Source organism: Acanthopagrus latus, chromosome 7 (genome assembly GCF_904848185.1).
Source record: "Acanthopagrus latus isolate v.2019 chromosome 7, fAcaLat1.1, whole genome shotgun sequence".
Classification (NCBI taxonomy): domain Eukaryota; kingdom Metazoa; phylum Chordata; class Actinopteri; order Spariformes; family Sparidae; genus Acanthopagrus; species Acanthopagrus latus.
The window spans coordinates 20,399,005-20,421,227 of NC_051045.1; the positions used below are offsets into that span (position 1 = coordinate 20,399,005).

Here is a 22,223-nt window from a genome sequence, read left to right on the forward strand (position 1 = left end):
TCGCTGAGTGGTGAGTGACTGAGCCCACTTTCTCACCATGTGTGTGTGTGTGTGTGTGTGTGTGTGTGTTGGACTGAGAGGGAATAACAGGCGTGACGGACGAGTGATGAGAGGTATACGGAAAGCCATTTCAGCAGAAAGACACGTCCACCGAGAGTTTGACATACCGAAGACGTCTCCTCACACACGTATTTCTCTCCTCATCTTTTTAGAGACAGAGGTGAGACAGCAGAAGAGGTAGAGGAGAGGAGAGGCAGATGTAGGAGGTGTTTGTGTGAGAAAGTGAGAGATTTTGAAGCTGCGAGAGGCTGAGAGGTGGAGAAGAAACAAGCTTGCTGTTGTTTCTGTACTGGTATATGTGTGTGTGTGTGTGTGTGTGTGTGTGTGTGTGTGTGTGTGTGTGTGGCTGCTTGTGTGTTTGTGTGTGTGAGACACCCCGCGTCTCGCTGAACTTGACTTCAACCCTGCCTCGATGCCGCTCCTGCGGAGTCGTTGCATCAACCTTTTGACTTTGAAGCTGCTGCCAGATGAGAGTGGAGAGCCAGGTGCAGGCTGGTGCGTACAGACGGACTCCTGCTCTCCCACTGTTACTGTTAACTCATATGGGAGTGTGCGCTGTGCACATGTTAGCGTGTGTCTCAAGTCCTGCACTTCGGAAAATGAACAACGATGTTCAATATCTTTAGCATTACTGGATTTAAATGACTGGGATCAGATGCATTGGCTTTCGTCATGAATTATTGCCTCTTTTTATTGTTCTCTCCGATAGCAAACTCAAGATGTTTGAGGGGCGAGGGCCAAACAAAAGCTGTATGCAGTGGGGCACCAGCATACAGAGGGCACAATCTTGTTTCATCTGCCATATGGGCATCTGAGAGGGCATTTTTCAAAGTCGCCCCCCCCCTTGCCCCTGACTCCACCACTGCTCCTCCATGTTTTTTAGAATGCTGTTTGCTCATCCTTCTCTCTCCTCTCTCTGCAGACCTGCTGTCCACCAACAGGTCCTCCATCTTCAGCGGACACCACGGCCAGCTCTCTCTAACCGCCGTCTTCCTGGATGAGTACCGTGACCGCCTCTTCCTGGGAGGGAAGGATGTCCTGTACTCCCTCCTGCTGGGACCTACCAGCAGCGAGTCCAAAGAGGTGAGGCATTGAGAGACAGCTCATGACATGAGCAGAAGTATTTGACGGCGTTCTGCTCTGCTCAGTTGATGGATGTACTGTAAAAAGTTACTGTACAGCTAACGCTCATCGTTCCATTTAGATTTAAGTTGCAGTGACTCTGCGAGGGTTTTTTTTTTCAATCTGTAGGTGATATATGACTCGTAGCGATAGGCGTAGGAATTTGTGTTTTTTCCAGAATTCCCCTGTTTGTAGAACATCTGTTTAAGCACTCTCTGCTATAAATCCAACATAAACGTGGAGACTCAAACCTGAACGGCCATTTTATTTTATATCGCTGCTATTGCATCACCGCTGACAACAGTAACAGAAAAAGTGGTGAAAATATTAAGTAGCAAAAAAAAAAGTATTGCAAAACAAAAAAAAAACAAGCAATCACACACCTGCTTTCTGGGATAGAATTGTGACCAGTCCAGTCTGGATTATATCATGAACAGTCAGTGTGCATATACTGCAAGGAACACATTGTGAAAAAGATTTGCATTTAGTAGTTAGATGTACTGTCGGTGTTTGTTTGCACTCACACTTGTTCTGACTTCCTTTGCCAACACATTTCATCAATCTTGTGCCCTTCCAGGTGCAGGAACACCTGTAGAGGTGCAGCCTGTCAGAAATCAGACCTTGCTTTTCATCGCGTTTCCTTTCATCTGTACACGAGTGTATCATTAAGGCCCGTCGGACACAGTTTCTTTAGCTCCCCAGAAAGACACGAGAAATTAATTTACGATCCAGCAGTCCGATCGGTTCGACTGTGCAGCAGATTTCCCCCAACCATCGAACACTGAGAGTCTGCTGAACACGCGGAGAGAAGGAATGCTATCGTGCTACGATCATCATTTCTGATTGAGAGCTCTGTTTTGCTTTCATCTACGATATTTGCTCTCTGATTCCGAAACTTAAATGCTGGTTTAAATCAACACAGCTTCTTCATTTTGGGAAGAATCACCAAGTTGGTGTCACAGTGATGAAGAGCTTCATCAGTTCTTGTTTAAGTTTCGAGGACCAGATGCAGAATGTTCCCAATTATAGAAAATGTGTCTCTCATATTAGAATGGAATTTATAAGCAATATAATTTATTTAGAGGAACAGTAGACGTGAGCTGTGCTGTGATTTGTGGAGTTTGGGAGTTATTATACCTTTTGAGTCATATCTTATGAGTTTTCAGAGAGTTTTTCCTGGAAGCCATCGACACCGGGGAAATGAGCAGATTTAAATTAAAATAGAGTTTAATTTCATCTCCTCTGTATCTGTTGGAGAACTGTTCTGGGAAAATATGGAGCACATTTATTCATATTTTATACTTTTCCAGTAGGGAGCCTAGTGGGATCTGTGTTCCATTAAACTGGTTTCCAGTGCGCACAGAACAAAAATAAGTATAGAACAGAAAGCCTCGGTGTGCTCCAGCACTTTAGCTAAGAGCAGCAGTGTGTGTGTGTGTGTGTGTGTGTGTGTGTGTGTGTGTGTGTGTGTGTGTGTGTGTGTGGAAGAGACTGTGATGATACAAAGCGAATGGGCGAATGGGGAATTTACCAAGCGCCAGATGTCGCCCACCTCAACCAGCCTTTAATTCCTCTTCATCCCTCCCTCAGCTTCTCCTCTCCGCTCTCTGTCTTGGCCGACGATCACACGTGAAACTTGCTGATACAGTTTGCTGTAGGTCGTTTGAAGCTTAATGCCCCGCGCTTCCATCAGAGCCAACCGTTGTGAAATCTATCAGGGATGCCAGTTCAATTAAACAAAGGTTTACAAGATGACACACATCTGCCAAATACTCTGCAAAGCAGCACTGACAGAGAAGAGAAGGAAAGAAAAGGCCAAAAGAAAAAGGCTAAAATTCAAACAGTGTTTGACTTTCCAGGAGAAGTTATTAATCTAAGAAAACATGTTCATGCTAAATCGACCAGTGACGGCGTTTAAAACTCAAGGGCCCCACAGCAGAACTAGAGCCAGGAGTCTATTAGCTTAGCTTAGCCTAACGCCTGGAAGCAGGAGACACAGTGAGCCTGGCTCTCTCCAAGTAAAAAAAAACAAAACACAGATTGTTATTTCTATAGTTTGTATTTTGATCTGTCAACAGATACACCATTTTAATGAATTCCAGCCGTTGGTGTAGTAATGTTGTCATCTTGAAAAAGTTTAAAACGCCCAAATGTTTATTACTTTTAAATTAAAAGCTGCAATATGAAAGAGATGTAGTTGAAAAAGTTTCCTGTCCTAGCCGTGGAAACACCAGCTGTCCTCTGGTGCTCCAAGTGCCCTGTCTGGACAACTAGCTGCAGGGCTAACTGAGCTAATTAGCTCATGGCAGCTACACCTAGTGAGTCAAAGTTTTGAGTTAGACTGCAACAGCTGGCCAATTTTTACATATTGCACCTTTAAAGGTTGGTGTTCCTTTAATGTTTGGGCTGACACTGTGTGTGAAAAAACATTTAAAGTTTCCATACTTCTTCAAAGACGCTGTAGCACTGTGAAATCTCTCACAATGGCGTGCAGATATTCAAGCTCAAACTTTGCCCACCAGACTTTACAACATCTCTGGCATAAGAACCTATCATTGCCACCTTTTCAACTATAAATCCGGCCAACAGCGTAATTAAATGGAAATGGAAATGAAAGTGTAATTCTAAGCAAAAGGCTTTGGTTGAAAGTCAGATGGCACTGAATCAGTGCACGCAACTGGATTCAGCGCCGGCTTACTCAGCTCTGGGAAGTGGAGCGATTCGTTTTAATGACAATTACTGGGGAAAGAGTAAAACAAACACTGATTTAGTTCATGTAAATGTTTCATATGATGAAGTAAATATTCTTCTTTTCTCTTAGCATAAACAGGTATGAGTGGTATTTGAGTTCTTACTGTTTATTTGAGCTTGGAATGTGTTTGGCACCTGTCAAAGGTTTTGTCGTAAGTTTCAGCATGTTCAGACAGCTGGTTCATTTCACTCAGTGCTTGGTTCTGTACAGTGCATCCTGTGTTTCTGTGCTTCCTTGGTGATTCTGGAGATGGCCTCTGGCCCAGTCCACCAAGTGTGGCTTAATTCTGGTGTATTCACTCTGGCTGGAAAAGAATACAACCTATTAAGTGACATGCTTAAACCCTCTCCTCAGGGGCTACATTTTTTTTTTCTTTAGGTTTTGGGGTTGAAGAGTCCAAAGATCGCACAACGTTTCAGTCCATCATTTAAACCAGACAGTTAAGGGTTTGTGCATCCTGGTTCAGTCAGAATAAACTCCCCTCGTCCTATGACTCCATCTTTGTCCTTCTGCCAAATTTTGCTCTGGCTCAGCAGCCCTGAGCTGACAAAAATGACAGATGGTTTTCTGGATAAATCACAAGCGAGTTGATCAAAATGGAAAAACATCTGCTTACATCAGCATGCAGCGTGCTGTGGCTACACACAGTAGCATGTGTCAGAGCTATTCTACCGCTTTTAAGTAAGTTACAAGTGAAGTGCACATTTATAGAAATAGTATGAACAAAAACATTGTGTTTACAGGGAATTTGTTTTTATTGAAAGTCATATCCAACATTCAACAATACGTTTTGTGTGCACTCGTTTTAAAAAACATGTTGGGCTGATCGAATTTCCAGCAGTTCTTTGGTCGCTCCCATCAGTTTGTTTAATCCATCCATTTTGTGCTGTTTAGCGCCTGGCATACGATCAAAGACGTCATTTGAGGACTGCTATCACTTCATGATTTTGGCAGTCTCTTAAAGCATCGTGTCTGTAGTCACTGATGCTTTTGATGGTCCTGTTTAGTTTAAAATTTAAGGTTAAAAAGTTTCAGCTTGAAGTTTGAAGGACAGCTGGCGTTGCTTGGCTCCGCTGATTCCGGCTCTGAATAGATCATTTTCAAAGTCTGAATAAACACTGCTCTGAGTTCAAAGATCCAAGACATAACAAATAAGAAATATGTGCAAGGGTGGATCAAGAATTCAAGAGCACATTAAAGAAGCAGAGCCACACTGATCAAGAAACAGTTAAACAGAGGGAAGAACGTGGACGGTTGCTGGAGGTCGGCCATGCTTCCCAAAGCGTGCTTAGCGGGACTCCTGGACGATGGATTGGTTATTGCAGCACGCTGACTCAAACCGTTGCCAGCCAGGGTTTAGGCAGGGCCTGATTTCACAGCACATCAGTATCAGTCAGGCATGCTATCAGGCCTCTTTGGGTCAGACTGTGTGTGTGAGCCAGGCACACATTCATATCAGCTCCAGAACCACGCCAAAGAAACGGGTCCAGAGATCCGAAACAAGCCAAGTTTTTGGACCGGCCCTAATTTATTTATTCATTTCAGTCAAGCGTGAAACAAATGATTGTTCTGAATGGATTCCCGCAATGGCAAGCCAGCTTTCAGACAACAGCAGGTTCCTATTAGATGGCGTGAAGATGGAGCTGATCATTTTCACCAATAAAACACTGTAAGCTTTGGGGAATACACTCATTCTCTGGTTGAGAGTGTCAAGTCTATATGGTAGATGTAAGGCTACATTCAGGGGGCCAACTTAGCTTAGCACAAAGACTGGAAACGGAGGGGGAAACAGCTAGCCTCGCTCATTAAAAGGTAAGAAAATGCCAACCAATAGCTCCGAAGCTCACCAACACATACCTGTACATACCTCATACATGTAAAAACAATGGGGGTGTAAAAACAGCAATTCACCTTTCCAAGGGTGACACTGACACCCGGGATCACACCAGTTGTGACACCGGACAACATCCGTGAATACTTAGCAGTGATTACTATGTTACTACATGAGTAGTTGGATTCAAGGTTCGGACCGCACCCGCCTTAGAACGCAGCCTTCCTTCTGCTCTGAACTAAACATCTGACTAGTTGGACTGTGTCTTGCATGCGGACAGACAGACAGACAGACATACAAACACCTGGCATTGCTTAAGATCGCTTCTGTGTTAGTTCCCGCTACAATAGATGTTTACCAGCAACACATTTTACCGTAATGACACACACACACACACACACACACACACACACACACACACACACACACACACACAGAGTCAACAAATGGAAAGCATTACAAGCCGATGCTGCCATGTCTGGTAATAATGTGTTTTCCGACCATTTAGGTGTCTAAACACGAAATCCAAGTACTTACCTGAAATACACAACACACTGCAAATATCTGCACTCGCCATGAGTTTATATGAAATTCCTCCTTTGAGCCAGTTTGCAGTTTGCACCACCATGATCCAACAAATCCATTTGATTTATACAATATCTGATAATTCATCTGAACTGAACCGAACATGTAGCGTAATATTTTCTTTTACAGGCAGCAGCATGTTGAAGTATTTGCGCTCTCACACTGTAACACAATATATCATATTAGAGTGGTTAAAGTATTTCCAGGCTCTCCAGCGTCACATCCTTTATCCATGCAGGACCCGTCAGATGATTTCTAATCTCTGCGAGCCAGGCTTCAGTCGTCCTGATCTACAGCGAGTCCTCTGTAGCGGTTGTGATGGATTGGCATTAATGACAGTAGAGATAAAAACGATCTTTTATCGCTGATATGAAATTCAGTGAGCGGCGAGCAAAAGAGGAGGGCGTGGTCCAGGCAGAAACCTTCACTCATCCTTTCAAACTCAATTCAAATTGTGTTCCTCTCGCTTTATCACTCCCCCATTCAGACACACTCTTCCCCGAAGCTACCACAGTGGCCCCTTGACGCACACACACATGCTCTCCATACACACCGAACATCTGAGATCAGACGTAATTTGTTTTCCTCTCTGGCATCTATTTATCCTGTTTGCCAAAAAAAAAAAAAAAAAAAAGTCACTGTGCTACTGGACCAGACAAAGACGTATTGTCTCACAGAAAAAAACCCTCTGGTAGTCAACAGAGTGTACAGTATCGCACACGTCATCATCTAAATGCTGAGAAGGACTTTCCTCTTCTGCGGCAAATTGATTTCATTTTTCATTTGTTGAAAGCAGTGTGAGAACTATTCCCCATTGTTTCACCTCCAAGTTTCGTTCCGTGCTTATCTAAGATCCAACTCTTCACCTCATTGAATTTACAGAAAGAGGCCGGGACTTTGGGACTTTCCTAATCAGGCAATGTTGGATCTATACTGTGAGAATTTGGACAGATTTATTTTTGTTTCTATTTTTAAACTCCAGACAGTCTTGTTGGGATACTCTGAGGGTCTGTCTGAGAAGCGCTTTCAAGCTTGTTTGAAGCCAAAAGTTTAATTTCATTCCTGGGCTCATAACAGAAGACTGACAGAGAACGAGACTGAGTGATGAGCCTCACGAGTCAACACTTTCATATTTACTGCAGCTGAGTGCATGTCGTTGATAGTAAGCAAGAGAGTGTTGCCCCGGGAAAATGTCCCTGTCACTTATTCTGGGAGCATACTGTTACCCAAAAATCCTATTTGGACAAGTCAAATCCGAAGAAGACACACTTTATTAATCCCTTATCACATGGTGTTCTTGTTACGATTGTTAGAAAAGCACAGAGAATGGATAATCGCACATCTCAGAAGCAAAATCATGTTGCCTGTTTCTCTGGCTTTAAGGACTGTATTTGTTGTGGTAAAAAAGAAACAAAGAAACAAACAAAAAAAAACACTTTATGATAACCTTCATTATGATTTACGTGGTAAATGAATATGTAAAGATATACATGCTTTACACTTTATACTGCAATAGTTGTTATAAAGTGTTTCCAAATGTATATCTTCAAATATCAAATTAAGATCAATAAAAAATACTGAGGACATGCCCTCTGAGAGGACCCAGATGCAGAATAGCAGATGTAATGACAGGTTTTATTTTGCTGAATTGCAACTCTTCAGTATGAATTGACAAATCAAAACACTATGAAACACTATGGAAAACAGACAAGACAAACAAGACATAGAACATACAAAACAGAAAGTGCTCCCGAAGGAGGAATCTACACTGATCTTAAATTCTAGGCTATAAAACTTAAATGGAAAACAAAATCTCTCCGAAGAGGTCTGCACATAGGCTATGAAAATTTCCTATACTGAATAATACAAAAAGGTACAACAAAAGGCGCTCCACACGGAGGAAAATAAAAGGCTATCAAAACACCTACACTGAAAAAACAAACTCTAACCAGAAGCTTTAGAAACAAAATTCAACCAATCAAAGAGAACAATTTCAGAAAATAAAACTTGGCAATACTCAACTGGGATTTCAAAGCAAGACTGTGGACAAGGCTTCCGTATACGACAAACGACGAAATACTTCGGCGACGCAGACAGGGGAAGACAAAGACTTATACACATGGGGGAGGGGAACACAGGTGAAAACAATCAAGGATCAGGGATGACGTCAGACCAGGGACACAAGAGGAAGGGCAAGTGACCTGAAACGAGAGGAGAGTTACTTTTCAAAATAAAACATGAAATTCACAAGACAAAAACCCAAGACAGGACATCCCTCACCGCGGTGTGACAGTGGCCTGCGTTAAATTCACCCAAATATAGAAAAACACAAAGATTGTATCTCTTACTTAGAATTTCGTCTTATCAAAAAGTATATTTAGGTTTAATATGTCAAGGTTTCGACACACTTGCGTCTCTGAGATATCCGACCTCACCCCGAAAGAATGGAAGTGGAAGGACATTGTTCGTGTAAAGTCAGACTGCTGATGGTTCATTTAAATATAGTATAGGAGTATAGCAGTAGATCAGACAACTCAGACAGATTATCTCAAGACCTGGACTTGGAAAATCAGTGCGCTTGGCTGGATACGGAATACGTGGAATGATGAATGTGTCCGCTGTGTCTCAATCAAGGTTTCAGCTTTACAAGCCAAAAGTTAACTCCCGTCACATGCAGAGGATCATGCTCAATTTGCTACTCTAATTGTAAAATAATTCAAATTTAATGACACATGGGCTGATTGTTGTGTTTTGATTGCATTAACGGCGTCGCATGAAGAATGTGTGCGATCGAAAAACAAATTACGTTTTTGCAGCGTACGAGTGAGACGCTTGTTTGCATTTCTGTAAAGTTATGAGGTCGTCAATCATCACACTCTTTTTCTTCTCTCTCTGTTCCTCCATCTTTCTGCTTCTTCCTTCGTAGATCTACTGGCCGCCGTTACCTGGCAACAGAGAGGACTGCATTCAGACGGGGAAGGAACCACAGGTGAGAGAGTTTAGTTTCAACACATTTACATTGAAATGCTGTACTTGTCTTTGGTGACTTGTGAAAGTTCCCAAATGATTGCAACACTCACAGACTTGTTTCAGCCTTAACTGAAGCTCCTTGGATCAAACCTCTTTGCATCCACTGCGAGTTCCCATTGACGCACATGTAAAACACCATCGCACACAAGCTGAAAGGCCTTCTCCATCCTCTCTTTCCAACGTTTAGAACTGATGTCGTCACATTTCGGGTAAAAAGGAAAACTGTTCCAAACCAATTTGTTCGTGGTTGGAAAGCTCTGAAAGATCCAAAACAAGGTGCACCAACTGGAGCAGAACCCATTCCATGTTGGTGGGAAAGAGGCAACTGTGGACAGTTTTTCTCTTCCCACTCGGAAGTTTCCATACTCTGCCCTGTTTCACCTGCCCGTTAGTTCTTTCCCCTCTCAGAGATCATATTTGCCAGACACTTGATTGATTTGCTGTGGCAGCCTCTCAATGCCTGTTTCATGCTCGTGTTTTGTATCCAGCTCTCTTGCCAGTGTTCTGCCTGTTTGCTGGTAATTTAATGTGTTTGCGTGGCCCGAACGCCTCCCTGTTTTTTGAAGCCTTCAATTCTACCACCTGAGCCCTGCAGCTGGAAAAAAAGTCGTGCCTGTTTTCGGGGCAACTTGAACTCGGACAGAACAACACGGTCAGTGACCGAGCAGCTTTTTCCACGATTAAGGCAACCGCTTCGACCCACACTGTTGGGCAGCTCTATACTTTTTGCCAAATGACTCCAGTGATGAGCAGAGAAGCAGCTCTCAAACCCACCGGCTTGTCGAGTCTGTGTTTCACTGAGATCTTGGCCGCCCACCAGCTGAAATCCTGCTGTCATGCCAGCCTCCACTCTGCTCTGCTCTCTATGGTTCGTGTGTACCCTCAACCTTCTGCTTGATTTTTCCAGCTCTTATTTATTGAAAGACATTTTAGAGTCAGGATACAAAATATTTATGCACTCGCGGCTCTATACCCCCCCACACACATTTTTCTCTAAAACCAGTCCCCAAATGGCACATGTTGTGATGTGAAGTGCAGTAAGTGCCTCGAGCACTATGACAAACTGAAGTGTACTGTATATGGCATACTTAGACAGTTCAGTGATGTGTCGTGTTGTGCTGACTCTTCAGTTTCCTGCCCCACAGCATCTGGTACTCTAGTCCCTGGTGCAGTAAACTATAGACTATTAATGACTCCGATGAAGTGTACAACAGCACCGTCACGACTAATAATCAGGCTGAGCTTTTAGACTTTGAAAACCCTTTCTCAATGAAGAGAAGAGACAAATACAGAGACATGGAGCAAAGGAGAAAACTTTCAGAGGAGCAGTGCCGTTATAAATGAAGTTTAAACTTTTGAACTTTCATTGGTTCTGTGAGGGAGGACAGGGAGGCAATGGTGCATCGCTTAATGAGCACTCGAAATACAGAAGGAGGAAGGCGGCGAAGTGGATTTAAGAAAAATAGAAGATGTCAGGGAGGAACGTGTAAATACTGGAGGAGAGGGGAATGTGAGGGAAGAGAAAAACACAAAAGGAGAACTTCTTTATCTAATAATGAGCAAGAGGCAAGAGGAGAGGGAGACTCTGAAGCAACCGCATCGATTAATGTCAGTGAATAGAACCAGTGTTCAGGAGTGTGTTTACCTCCTCCACAAGCTGACTCAGCTTTCTGCTTGTTAGCCCGGAGAGGGTTAAAGAAGCAACTTTATAGCAGATGAAAGAGAAAGAAGTGGACGGAAAGAGGAGGGGAAGAGAGAAAAAGCCAAAGTTAATAATGGTTGTGGGAGCATCAAAAACAGGAAGGAAAAGTAAAGCAGGTGGTGCGAATGTCTGCAGGACTGAGCTTTATGCATGAAACACATGGTAATATTGACTTGATGGCAACATGGCTAACATGGACCATGGGAGGCTCGGGCTGCAGGATGACAATGCCAGTGTGGTGGTTATATTCTGGGCAGACATTCATGGTCCCCAGAGGATAAAACCTATGGATCTGGGTGTTCATCTGGATTTACCTAAAGTGTCACCACAAGGTTGATATTTGTTGTTTTGAAATATCTCAACAACTACTGGATTGATTGCCACGGTATTCGATACAGGCATTCATGTTCCCCTTCATGTTACCCAGAACCTTAGGATAATCCCAGAATTTTACTTTTTCCAATAATTTGGTTAGAAATAATGGGTTCCAAATACCTGCAAAACTATGGACACTCCCATCAACCCCAGCTCTGCTTAACGTGTAGTGCTAATTTTAGGAAAAGTTCAAAGTTGCGAAGGGCTTTGCAATAAAAACAACACATAGTAAAAGCACATCACACCCACAACTTCATATATGAACAAGATGAAAAGATTGAATAATATAAATAAATACCATCAGGTAAGAAATGACCTCAAAATGAAAGGGAGATTTTAGAAGAGATTGAAAGGAGGGCGGCATGTCGTAAAGATGACAACAGAGAAAGAGACAACAAATAAAGGTATTGACGATCGGAAGAGAAAGGATGGGTCAACAAAAAGAAGGAGTGAAGAATGTAAGACGAGACAATTTAAATGGAGTCTGTTTCTTCTGATGTACTGAGACATCGTTAAAATTGATCCCGGCTGACGAAGCTCCCAGCAGCTTTATTGGTGCTCAGAATGCACAAACTTGCACTAATTACTGATTTACACACATACTGTACATCACACACACACACACACACACACTGGAAATGAAGACACTGAAAGGCACTGTGCCTTTTTGCGCTCACGGCAAGAAGTCTGACAGCCGCCTCCATCTGGAACAGTTTATAAGGTACGTGTGCGTGTGTGTTGACTGTGTTTGAAGTGGCAGGTGTGTCTCGGGTGTCTTATATCAGTTTTATTAGGTGTTTCCTCTGTGTGCTGCTCACAAGGCTCACACGAGGCTAGGTGTGTGTGTGTGTGTGTGTGTGTGTGTGTGTGTGTGTGTGTGTGTGTGTGTGTGTGTGTGTGGATGTGTGCGCTACTGTACTGTCCATAGAGGAGAGGAGGAGTCACAATGCATTATTAGACAGGTCTTTAAACATGATGTGTGTAACTCTATGTCTGCCAGAGGAGTCATTAAGTGTGTGTGTGTGTGCGTGTGTGTGTGTGTGTGTGCTCGCTCAGTAACAGATAGAGAAGTTTGTCTGCACAGAGATCTTCCTACATTCCTTCACGTTTCTGCATGCTCCTGAGTTTTTTGGGGCGTCAGAGTCGATGGATTGCCGCTGTATCCCGTGGCATCTGCAAAGCAAGAGACGCAAACACACACACACACACACACACACACACACACACACACACACACACACACACACACACACACGTTCCATCTCATATGTTTGCTGTCTGCATCTGTTAAACATAACTGAGTCTGACAAAAGGTGGTGGAGGTTGAAAGGTGAAAGGTCTTCACATTGTTTTAGAGGTGTGTGTGTGTGTGTGTGTGCGTGTGTGTGTATTTGTAGAGAGAGAGACATGAGACAGAGACAGAAAGAAACATTCAGAGAAGACGATGAAATTAAAGATTTTTTGTTAAAAAAGAAACCTATGATTGTCTTTTTCTCAGCTGCATGTCTGATCTCATTACATATATTAAAGGTGAGTGAAGAGCAGATAAAGCTGCGGGGCGTCCTTTTTATCTCTTCTACTGACTCTGTCTCTACCACCTTAAACATGTTTTCACTGATAGCGTTTCCTCCCAGAGTCACAACCTCGCGACCTCCACCACCATTAATTACAGCTCAGACAAATAAATAACAGGCTGAAGGGAGGCACTCAGTGACTTCAGCCAAGCATGCACCGTCTCGCTCCGGCTGTTAACGCATTTTTCCTCCTTTGTCTGCATCTTCTGCTTATAATTGGATTGATTATCTGATCAGCAGTCGCTTCCTCCATCTTCAGAGGGCTCAACATAACACATTTATTCATTAGAGTGATGCCCATGTTGAGCACAAAAGAAATGTCTTTGAGAGAGAAGAGATCAGGGGTATTACGTTAGGTTTTTCTGGCGCGTGATTAATTTGGCTTTAAGAGAGTGAGACATTGTGTTTGCGTGTCAGAATCCTGCACGTCTCTGTGTGAACTCCACAAATCGATTTGTGTGCTCGGTTCTGCGCTTTGTTCTGTCAGGAAGAGCTTGGCGGTGTCAGTAATCCGGCCTCCCTGTTGGTTTGGGTTCATCAGAAGAGCTGTGATCAGTTTGACTTTGTTTGACTCTGGTGTTTGACATTCTCTGTCTGAGTGAAGCAGAGTAAGTCCTGTCTAGACAAACGGTCTAGACAGGACTTCGCATGTTTGATGCTGTACTGCATAAAAAGTCTTGAGAGGGCCGCAGTTTTTGTCTTCTGTCCTGCTCAATGTTCAATCTTTCTTTTCACCATTAAAGTAGTATTTCACTATTCTTAACACAGTGGTTCCAGTTGCACATTACTGTCCACAACTTAACTGTAGAAGGCAAAACAGAAAACACAGTCATGAGTGACTTTTTAAAATTCATTTCATGAAGGGAGTCCTGAAAACCAATGCATATGTTTATGATGCTATGATTAACATCTACATAATCTTATTACACATAATGATGTTAATAAGCATCTTATGAGGAACTTATTACAGACGTACTCATCAGAAGGACCGTGTGATAATAATACAGGTGCATGGTACAACAGGTGAATAGTCAGGAAAGTGACATACTCTGTAAACAATGCAATGGCACTTTAATTCAAAAACATCAACCTTCTACATAAACTGGCACTAGGCAACTATTTTGTTTTCATTCACTGTTGTGTTGAAGTCAATAGCGATTGTGCGACGTACGGATTTTACAGTAATGACACCATCTGCATTTAGATTGGATCCCTATAAGCCTCGCTTCATTGTGCATTTTTCACTGCTTTGGGGCACAAAATCTACAGGGAAGATTTGAAGGGATGAAAAGCAGACAGAAATGGAGACAGGCTGCTTACGAAAATGAGCCTGGCTCCATTTTAGTAAGCAGCCTGTCTCCATTTCTGTCTACATTCACATCTCCATCATAGACTAAATGAGTAAACTCACATTTCTCCTGTTATTTTGATCGTCGCTACTCTGTGGAATACAGAAACCAGCAGTCTCTGTGACAGTGGTGACAAGACGTCTGCTAAGAATCATACGTAAACTTATTTCCTCCTATTAAAGTCTTTGATGGGACCGAAGCAGTGTCAGTACACTGTAAGCACTCTCATGCTCCATATTGGCTTGTGCGTTAGTGAATCATGTTCATATTTCTAACTAAAAAACTGTAAATCCCTTAAGTCTGAGGGTAAATGTCACTGTTTAAACCGTAGCATTGTATAGGACTAAGCAGTAATCCATATGGGCTCCAGATTCAGGACGATGCAGCAGCTCCTCTCCCTGTGGCTCCTTCATGTTTTTTGTTTAATATTAATGAGAAAAAGATGCTGCAGAGGCCAGAGACCAAGTGTGGTCTGTCTCTGCCCGTCTCCTGCTCTTACCGTTGCCAAACTGTTGGGAAATGATGGCTGCAGCTCCGACGCCTGCCAGAAAGTCAAGTAGGTGACTGTGGTTTTTGATTAAGAAGTTAATATTGATTGGTTACATGGTGGGTGGAGTTGGTAGAATTTTTGGAAAAATCAACTCACGCAGTTTGGCGAGAGTCTCTTGCCATGACTGCATGCTTTCAGTGCAGTTTGAAAGTCAAAAGCACTCAGAACTACGAGCTTCTTTGAGGATCAAACAGCGGCTGAGACCAAAGACTTGGAGAGGCCGGTCCATCCAGCTGTCCGGCTTTGAACTGCTTTTATGATGTTTGTGAATGTCTGTAATTGTGTTTGTCTATGAGGTCCTGTTCACTGTATTCCTGTCTGTGTGCATATTTGTGTGTGTCTGTGTACATGAAAGTGTTGGTCCTCATATCCTGTTAGTATTTCAGAATCTGACTTCTCTCCACTTACATTGGCTGTTTATACTGGAAACTGCTCTCCATGTCTAAACTTGCCTCTCCCTGCCGGGGTCAGCCATCACAGAGCAAATTTGGCTGCTTTGCTGTTGGCTCCATGTTGGCTCTACCACTGTGCTCCATGGACATCGCTAATACACTTTCTACAGCCAGAACAGTGAAATCTTACCAAGTAAAGCTCTCCATTCTCCAGCTGATTGTTGGCCCCAAGCTTCCACTGTTCACCCTTTGGTTTATCTGATATTGCTGTGCTGGTGTTCGTCTTACATCATGATTAATGTTGATCCGAAGCTACAATCCAACTAATCTCTTTTGGGAGCAGTTAAGATATTGTGTTAAAAAATCACTTTGGTAAATGTGAAAGTCACCTTTATGATTGGCACTGTAGTAAAAGTCTCAAAGCATCTGATATTAAATGTACTTAAGTATCAAGTGTCCTTCAATAAAGTGTGCAAAGTCAAAGAAAAAGCCAATTATACATAGATTTACTAAGGTATATGTATATACAGTATTCTATGGATTGACAGATTAACCACTTGGTCAGATTTTTTATTCAGCGTTTTTATGTCTATATTTAAAGTCTGATAACTAATATTATACGTTTGTTCAAAAATGTGCCACTTTGGCCAAGATGCAGCATGCAGTCTGCAAAGTAACTATTAACATCAGTTATCAAGTAAGTATAAAGTGGCAGAAAATGGAGATACTGAAGTAAATTACAGGTACTGCAAAACTATACTTAAATACAGTACTTGCATTCCATCGCTGTAGGCAACAACAAAACTTGTCTAGGTTCAGATAAAGGTCATAGTGCAGGTTAAAGCGGACACTTTCACAACATTACCGCATGTTGCAAAGGCTTTCACAAAGCCATGACATTACAAAAGAATGATTTGTCGATTCAATTATTGTCCTGGACCAATATTACTATAATTATGACGCTATGGGAACACCACCAACACGGCAATATCATATTTTAGCGTTTGAACCACTGCTATGTTCTCCCAAAGAAAGCGTGATTGAGAAAATCCCACGCCAATGAATGATGCCATGTGAGTCCCGATAATTCATCAGTGCACCCACTTTGACAAACTCCTTTAAATGTCAGCAGTATGAATCAGAAAATGTACCAGAGGGGCTGAAAGTTCAGAGTTTGTACGTGGAGAAGAAAAAGCATGACAAACTTTCTCTTGAATGCATACGTGAAACAAATTACCATGCAGTGTTCTACTTACTGTAAACAAATCGGACCGTGATTAAAATGATTTGTAGAGTGTGGTAGAGTTGCTGCTCATTCTTCTCAAAATGAAGACCATATCTCGCCAGAAACCCTATTTTTCGTTTCTGTCATAGAGAAGACAAATGTCGACTGCTGCTCTCTGGAGTCACCTACTTTGTTTCTTCAAACCAAGTTTCTCTCGCTCAGTTGACTGAAAGTCATACTGAATGTTGGAAGAGTATGCAGGTTTGTCATCCAAGCATTCAGATATTAAATTAACTTGTAATTGATATGGTTAAACAGTTGTGCAGTTGTTGGACATGTGGTGAGTGCTTTTGCTGTTGTTGTTTCACATCTTCACCTGCTATTGAACTTTGAAATCTCTTAGAATCACAGTACGCTTGTTATATGTTAAAAAATCACCAGACTCCATGGGAAATCAGTCTTATTACTGCATATAGTGAAGGCCAGGAGGGCCGGCCAAAGTTCTTGACCATGTTCTTGTTTGTTTATGTTAATGATACATATGTCCCAGAGCAAATGCAGTAATCATGTGATGTTTAAAATGCTAAACATACCTTTCTTAACCCCCAAGACACAAATCTGTGGTTTTCGTGGCCTGTTTCAAAGTTTAAACTGCGTGAATGAGCAGCTTGTCATTGCTGGGAATGAGTGTTTGTGGTCGGCCGTCCTCCCCTTGATAATCAGAGGTTAATATATGAACATTTGGAGCTCTTGTTTCCAGAAACACAGCCCTGACCTTGGCTATTTATGCAGTGATCAAATGCCTCCATTTTCAATGCCTGGCTGGATGTTAAGACAACTCCCTGACATGTCAGTGAGAGGAACCAGATTTGGTAATCAAACCACTTTGTTTTCTGTTCAACACCACTCCCTGGATTGCCACTTCATCTCAGGCAGACCACACAGATATGTAAAACCCCAGATCCCAGGGCGGGAGAGCAGAGACATATATTCTCTTTTCAACATATCATTCCTCTGTGCGCTCTCCTCGGCCACACAGACGACTCCCCGAGTAGCAGAACGGAAACCTCGGAGAGACAGATTTCAGTTCGCGCTCAGTCCACTCGGTAGGCTCTTCTAGACCTCGTATATCTTCTGTAGGGCGCAGAGACACAGTGTAAAGCCCGGCCTTTAGTGTATATGATTCCAGGCGGCTGGAGCGTTTATACTGGTAAAGCAACGGGGATATACCATGTTAGACGCAGAGGCCCCCGTTACGTGTCGCTTGAATAATCAGCAGCAAATGTAGATTAATTGAAAGCAACATAAAAGTGTTTTTGTTTAGTTTATTACTGGTCTGGTTTTGTTTGGGCAGAGACATGAGCCAGCGGGGGACGGGCAACGCCATGATGTAAACTACGTGTCGGACTGCGCTGACATGGTTTACATCAGGTCTGCGGCGCCTCAAAACACTCGAGGAAGCGATCAACAACTTTTGAGCGTCCGACTGCTGCTGTGAGAGGGAGGCGGGCCACACGCACACTGACAGATTTACTGGACTCATCTGTGCACAACACACACCCGTGTTAAAACACATGAAAGACGAGCACACGTTCAAGCGTTAAAAGAAAAAGACATTTCACAAGCAACACAACCCACACACCCTTAAAAGTTAAGGACACCAACACACTTGGATCTGATTCAGCCAATCTGTTTCGATATTTGCGCATGAATGAATACACACTTTTGCCTGCACGCCAGACGCTCATTGTGCACATATGAGTTTGACCTTGTCAACATGCGTGAATGACACCCGGCCAGTCCCCTTTCCTTCTCAGCTGACACCGGTTCTGTCACCGCTGTTTTTACAGACGGGAAGAAGGAAGTATTCGTGCCCTGTGCTTCCTCTGGACCTCCGTGTAGTGCAGAAACGTCTCGATACTCGTTTCCTGAGTTGCCACTTCTTTTGTTCTCTCTCTCTAATGTGCGTTCGAGTGTCTGACCTTTTGTGAGTGTCCACTTGTTACCTAGTTTATTAAACAGCCCATGAAGACATAGGATCATATTTCTGTCTTTCTTGTTCAAAGCTCAAGTAAAACAATAGAGTTATTGTTAGTGTCATGTCTCAAATTTCACAGTTCACATTATTATCACTTTTTCATTTTGGCACCCAGGCACTTCTGATGTGATGCAGCGTTCCTTCAGCCTGAATGTGTCGAAGGCTCTTCTACAACATCAGCCTGTCACATTGGCTGAAATCCAAAAGTCAGAGATACGAGTCCTATGCACTGCAGGGATGAAATTTCATCTAATAAAGCTCGTTCCTTGGCCCTCGTTACAAACATGTGGAATCAATAAGCCTGGTTAAGAAATCAATTTAGTTCTGTTCAATAGCCTGAAAATCGATTTAGCTGCGTTTGGTTGACAGTTACTGTTGGACTGAGTGAGTCTATTTTTTAAAGGGTCCTCCCCCTGTTTTTATGGGTTTATGTGTGTGTAACATGCGTGCAAGAGTGAAGGGAAGGTCTCATCCTGTACCTGCACAGAAATATCTGACCTTATCATTATTATTTAACCAAAGGAAACATTTTTTTACTTGTTTTGTAAAAAATAAAGTTGCACTCTTCACCTGTTTGGTCAGTTTCCAAAACGAGAACGTAAAACACTTCACCCTACAGTCTGTGAGCGTTCAAATTGGCACCAAACAACATTTGATACAACATATATTACATTTCACATATTTCTCTGAGATACAAGATTTTAATCTGTGTGTATGTATCTGTGTTTCGCAGACGGAGTGTGCCAACTTTGTTCGCCTCCTGCAGCCCTACAACCGCACCCACCTCCTGGCCTGTGGCACCGGCGCCTTCCAGCCCATGTGTGCCTTCGTTAATGTTGGACACAGAGGAGAGGTAAGCCAGGGTGAAGACAGTCAGTGTGTATGTATGCATTTATGCATGTGGAAGGTGGGGGGCGGCGCAGCGCCTGGGGATCACTGTGGAGGGCTGCAAAGTATCTTAAGAGGGGGAATGTCTCAGCAAAAATACACACAAACGTACCCACAAAGACATAAATCCTTTGTGTTGGCAACTAAATGTGAAAAATAAGAGTTAGTTGGTGTTTTTGAGGAAAAGCTTAGTGATATACAGCTGTCACAGTTGTGTAAGACCACATATTTTACTGTATGCTCGCCTCACTCTGCCTCCATTTCCTAAAGGAAATGTTTGGAAACTGTAAATTACACCCACTTTTCTCTACACTGTGTTGCTGTTAGAGAGACTGTTTAAGACTCTGCGGTTTATTTAGATATTAGCTGACGAGAAGTTGAGTTTTCCTTTTGAGTCACTCCTTGGCGTGAACATTTCCAGTGTTGTTGCCCTAAATTACAAGTCACAAACTGCCAGCAGACAGTGTGATAATAAGACCTTGTGATGTCAATTTGGGAACAAATGCAAGTTGATATGTTGATTTCTTTTTAAACATGAATTGGCAGTTAATGCTGAAATTGCATAAAGCAATTTCTGACCACCAGGAGGCAGAATGACCCAGAGAGAAACTCAGAAATATCGTAGCCAACCGATATACTTGTTGGCCGGTGTTAGCAGGGTAACATTATTATTCATTTGAAGTTCTGTTTTCCGACACCTATGAAAGCAATCAAAATATTCACATAGAGCTATGAACTGTCATTGCTCTGATTTCGCCTCCATCATCTACTTCGCTAATTATCACTAACTGATTGTGCTCACCAGTTAGTCACTCACTTTATCGTTCTGCCTTTTAGTGTTGGCTAAATTAAGCGCACGGTTTACTTGTCTTGACCTGACTTGTGACTGGAAAATGTGCAGACCATAATACACAAAAAAATAGGCTAAAAGAGTCTAAAAACTGAGTTTCAATTTCTGTAGGTTTAATGAGAGATAAAATTCCTCAACATCACAGAAAGACTTTTTTCTTTTCAACACATCCTATCTACTCACCTAAACCACTGACTGGGTCAGTTGCCAGTGACTCTGAAAACAAGACATATCACTGTTATGTTTCGTTGGGTTTAGGCAAGAAAACAGGGTCAAATCAACTATGTTACCAATATAACTTGGTCATGAACAATATGTATTACTTAAGTCACGCTATGCAACTGAGTGTTAGTAGGTTGAAATAATTCAATGTTGACTTTTCTTTTCAAACTGGACTCGAGCAGAGGTCTCTTGGTTGAACATCCTGTGCTTCGCCTGACTCCCTCCTTTGCTGCCGTCATAATGATTATGACCACTAGAGGCAGCTGACTAACAAGAACGTAAAGTTGTAATAAACTGCTTTCACAGTTGTTTTTCTGTTCAGGATGTTCTGGACTGGCATCACAGGGACTTTTGGTTCTGATTACATTTAGTTTTATGTACATTCAAATGCAGTCCATCAAATGGTGGTGAAAGTCGTTTGAACACCAAACAACTTAATATTTGGCCAACTAACACAGACTTAAGCAAAACTCAGCAGATGACTGGTTCATACAAAGTCCATAGAAGTTAAAAAGAATGGCCGTCCAACTAGTTCACATGCAGAAATGTCTTTATTATTACACTATAAGTAGCAGTATAGAGGCAGGATGCCACTGTATTATTGTACATATGAAGCAGTGTACATATGAGAGGATAAGGAATCAATGAGTGGCCTCTGTGGAGGAAACCAGGCTAATGAAACAAATATGGCTGGTGCCAAGATGTTTTTGTAGCTCAGACGGGCTCTGCTGTGTTCTCAGTTCCCCGGGGTTCAATGTTAAGCCTCAGCAGGCAGCGCTGCCATGAGGCTTTCTGTAAGGCTACTCAGCCGCGGCGCTGGGCCCTCTATACATCCTTTCAAGTGCACAGGCTGGCTCTCTACACAGCCACTCAGCTCAGAGGGACCCTCTGCGGAGTCTCACGCTTGGAGCCGTTTGAAAGACAAGAATCAATGAATGGAGCCATTAAGAACGACTCGTAGTTCGCTGTTTCACGGCGGTCCTCCAGATCGCAGCCCAGGGTGCCGCCTTCCCTTTCCCAGCAGGGAGGGGGTCGAACTGGGCATGAGGAGAGAGGAAGGCTGGGTGTTGGCAAAGAATGAAGGAGGGGGGAAAGAGACAGAGGGGTGGGAGAGTGCCAGCCTTTTAGTGGGAAGAGTGTTTGTAGCGGATTGTGTGTGCAGAAAGTACAGAAAGTGCATTGCAGCATTTTTTTCTTTCTCTTGTGGGCTCGGGTGCTCTTCACAGTGTGTGTGTTCTCCTTGATGCCGTTTTCTACCTCCCACTTAATCACAGTGTGGTTTTTTCGGACTCAGGATTTTTCGGGGACATCATGAAAGCCAGAAAATTGTCCTCTTCTGTTTGTGCTGAAATACTCTGAGCACAGTAACAGGGTAACACTATACGGTGGTCTGCATCTTTGAGGAACAAAGGAAAACAAAAAGTGGAGATAGAAAAATCAGGGGAAGTCAGGGGAATCTTTGATGGGTGGCACTGAGCAGATGTTGTAGGAAAAGTAGGTCTCCAGTTTGGATTCTTAGATTCTACTCTCTGGGAAATTTCTCGCAAAACACTTGAACTAATTGATTGTTGGCATGTAGCAAAGTATCACAGCAGTTTGTGAATAGCCATGAAATCATCATTACATTCATGTACATGGGCATGAATTTTCTTTCTTTTTACAAGACACTGAACATGAC

General features: G+C 42.7%; 1 protein-coding gene across 2 annotated transcripts in view; it reads left to right on the forward strand.

Moving 5' to 3' along the window:
- Positions 1-22,223, forward strand: part of sema3bl (sema domain, immunoglobulin domain (Ig), short basic domain, secreted, (semaphorin) 3bl) — a 69,147-nt gene that overhangs the window by 18,441 nt on the left and 28,483 nt on the right. For both annotated transcript variants that reach the window (XM_037104967.1, XM_037104968.1), the window contains exons 2-4: positions 983-1,143; positions 9,277-9,339; positions 19,319-19,438. In XM_037104967.1, the coding sequence (XP_036960862.1) occupies positions 983-1,143; positions 9,277-9,339; positions 19,319-19,438 (344 nt within the window). The remainder of the gene's footprint in view (positions 1-982; positions 1,144-9,276; positions 9,340-19,318; positions 19,439-22,223) is intronic.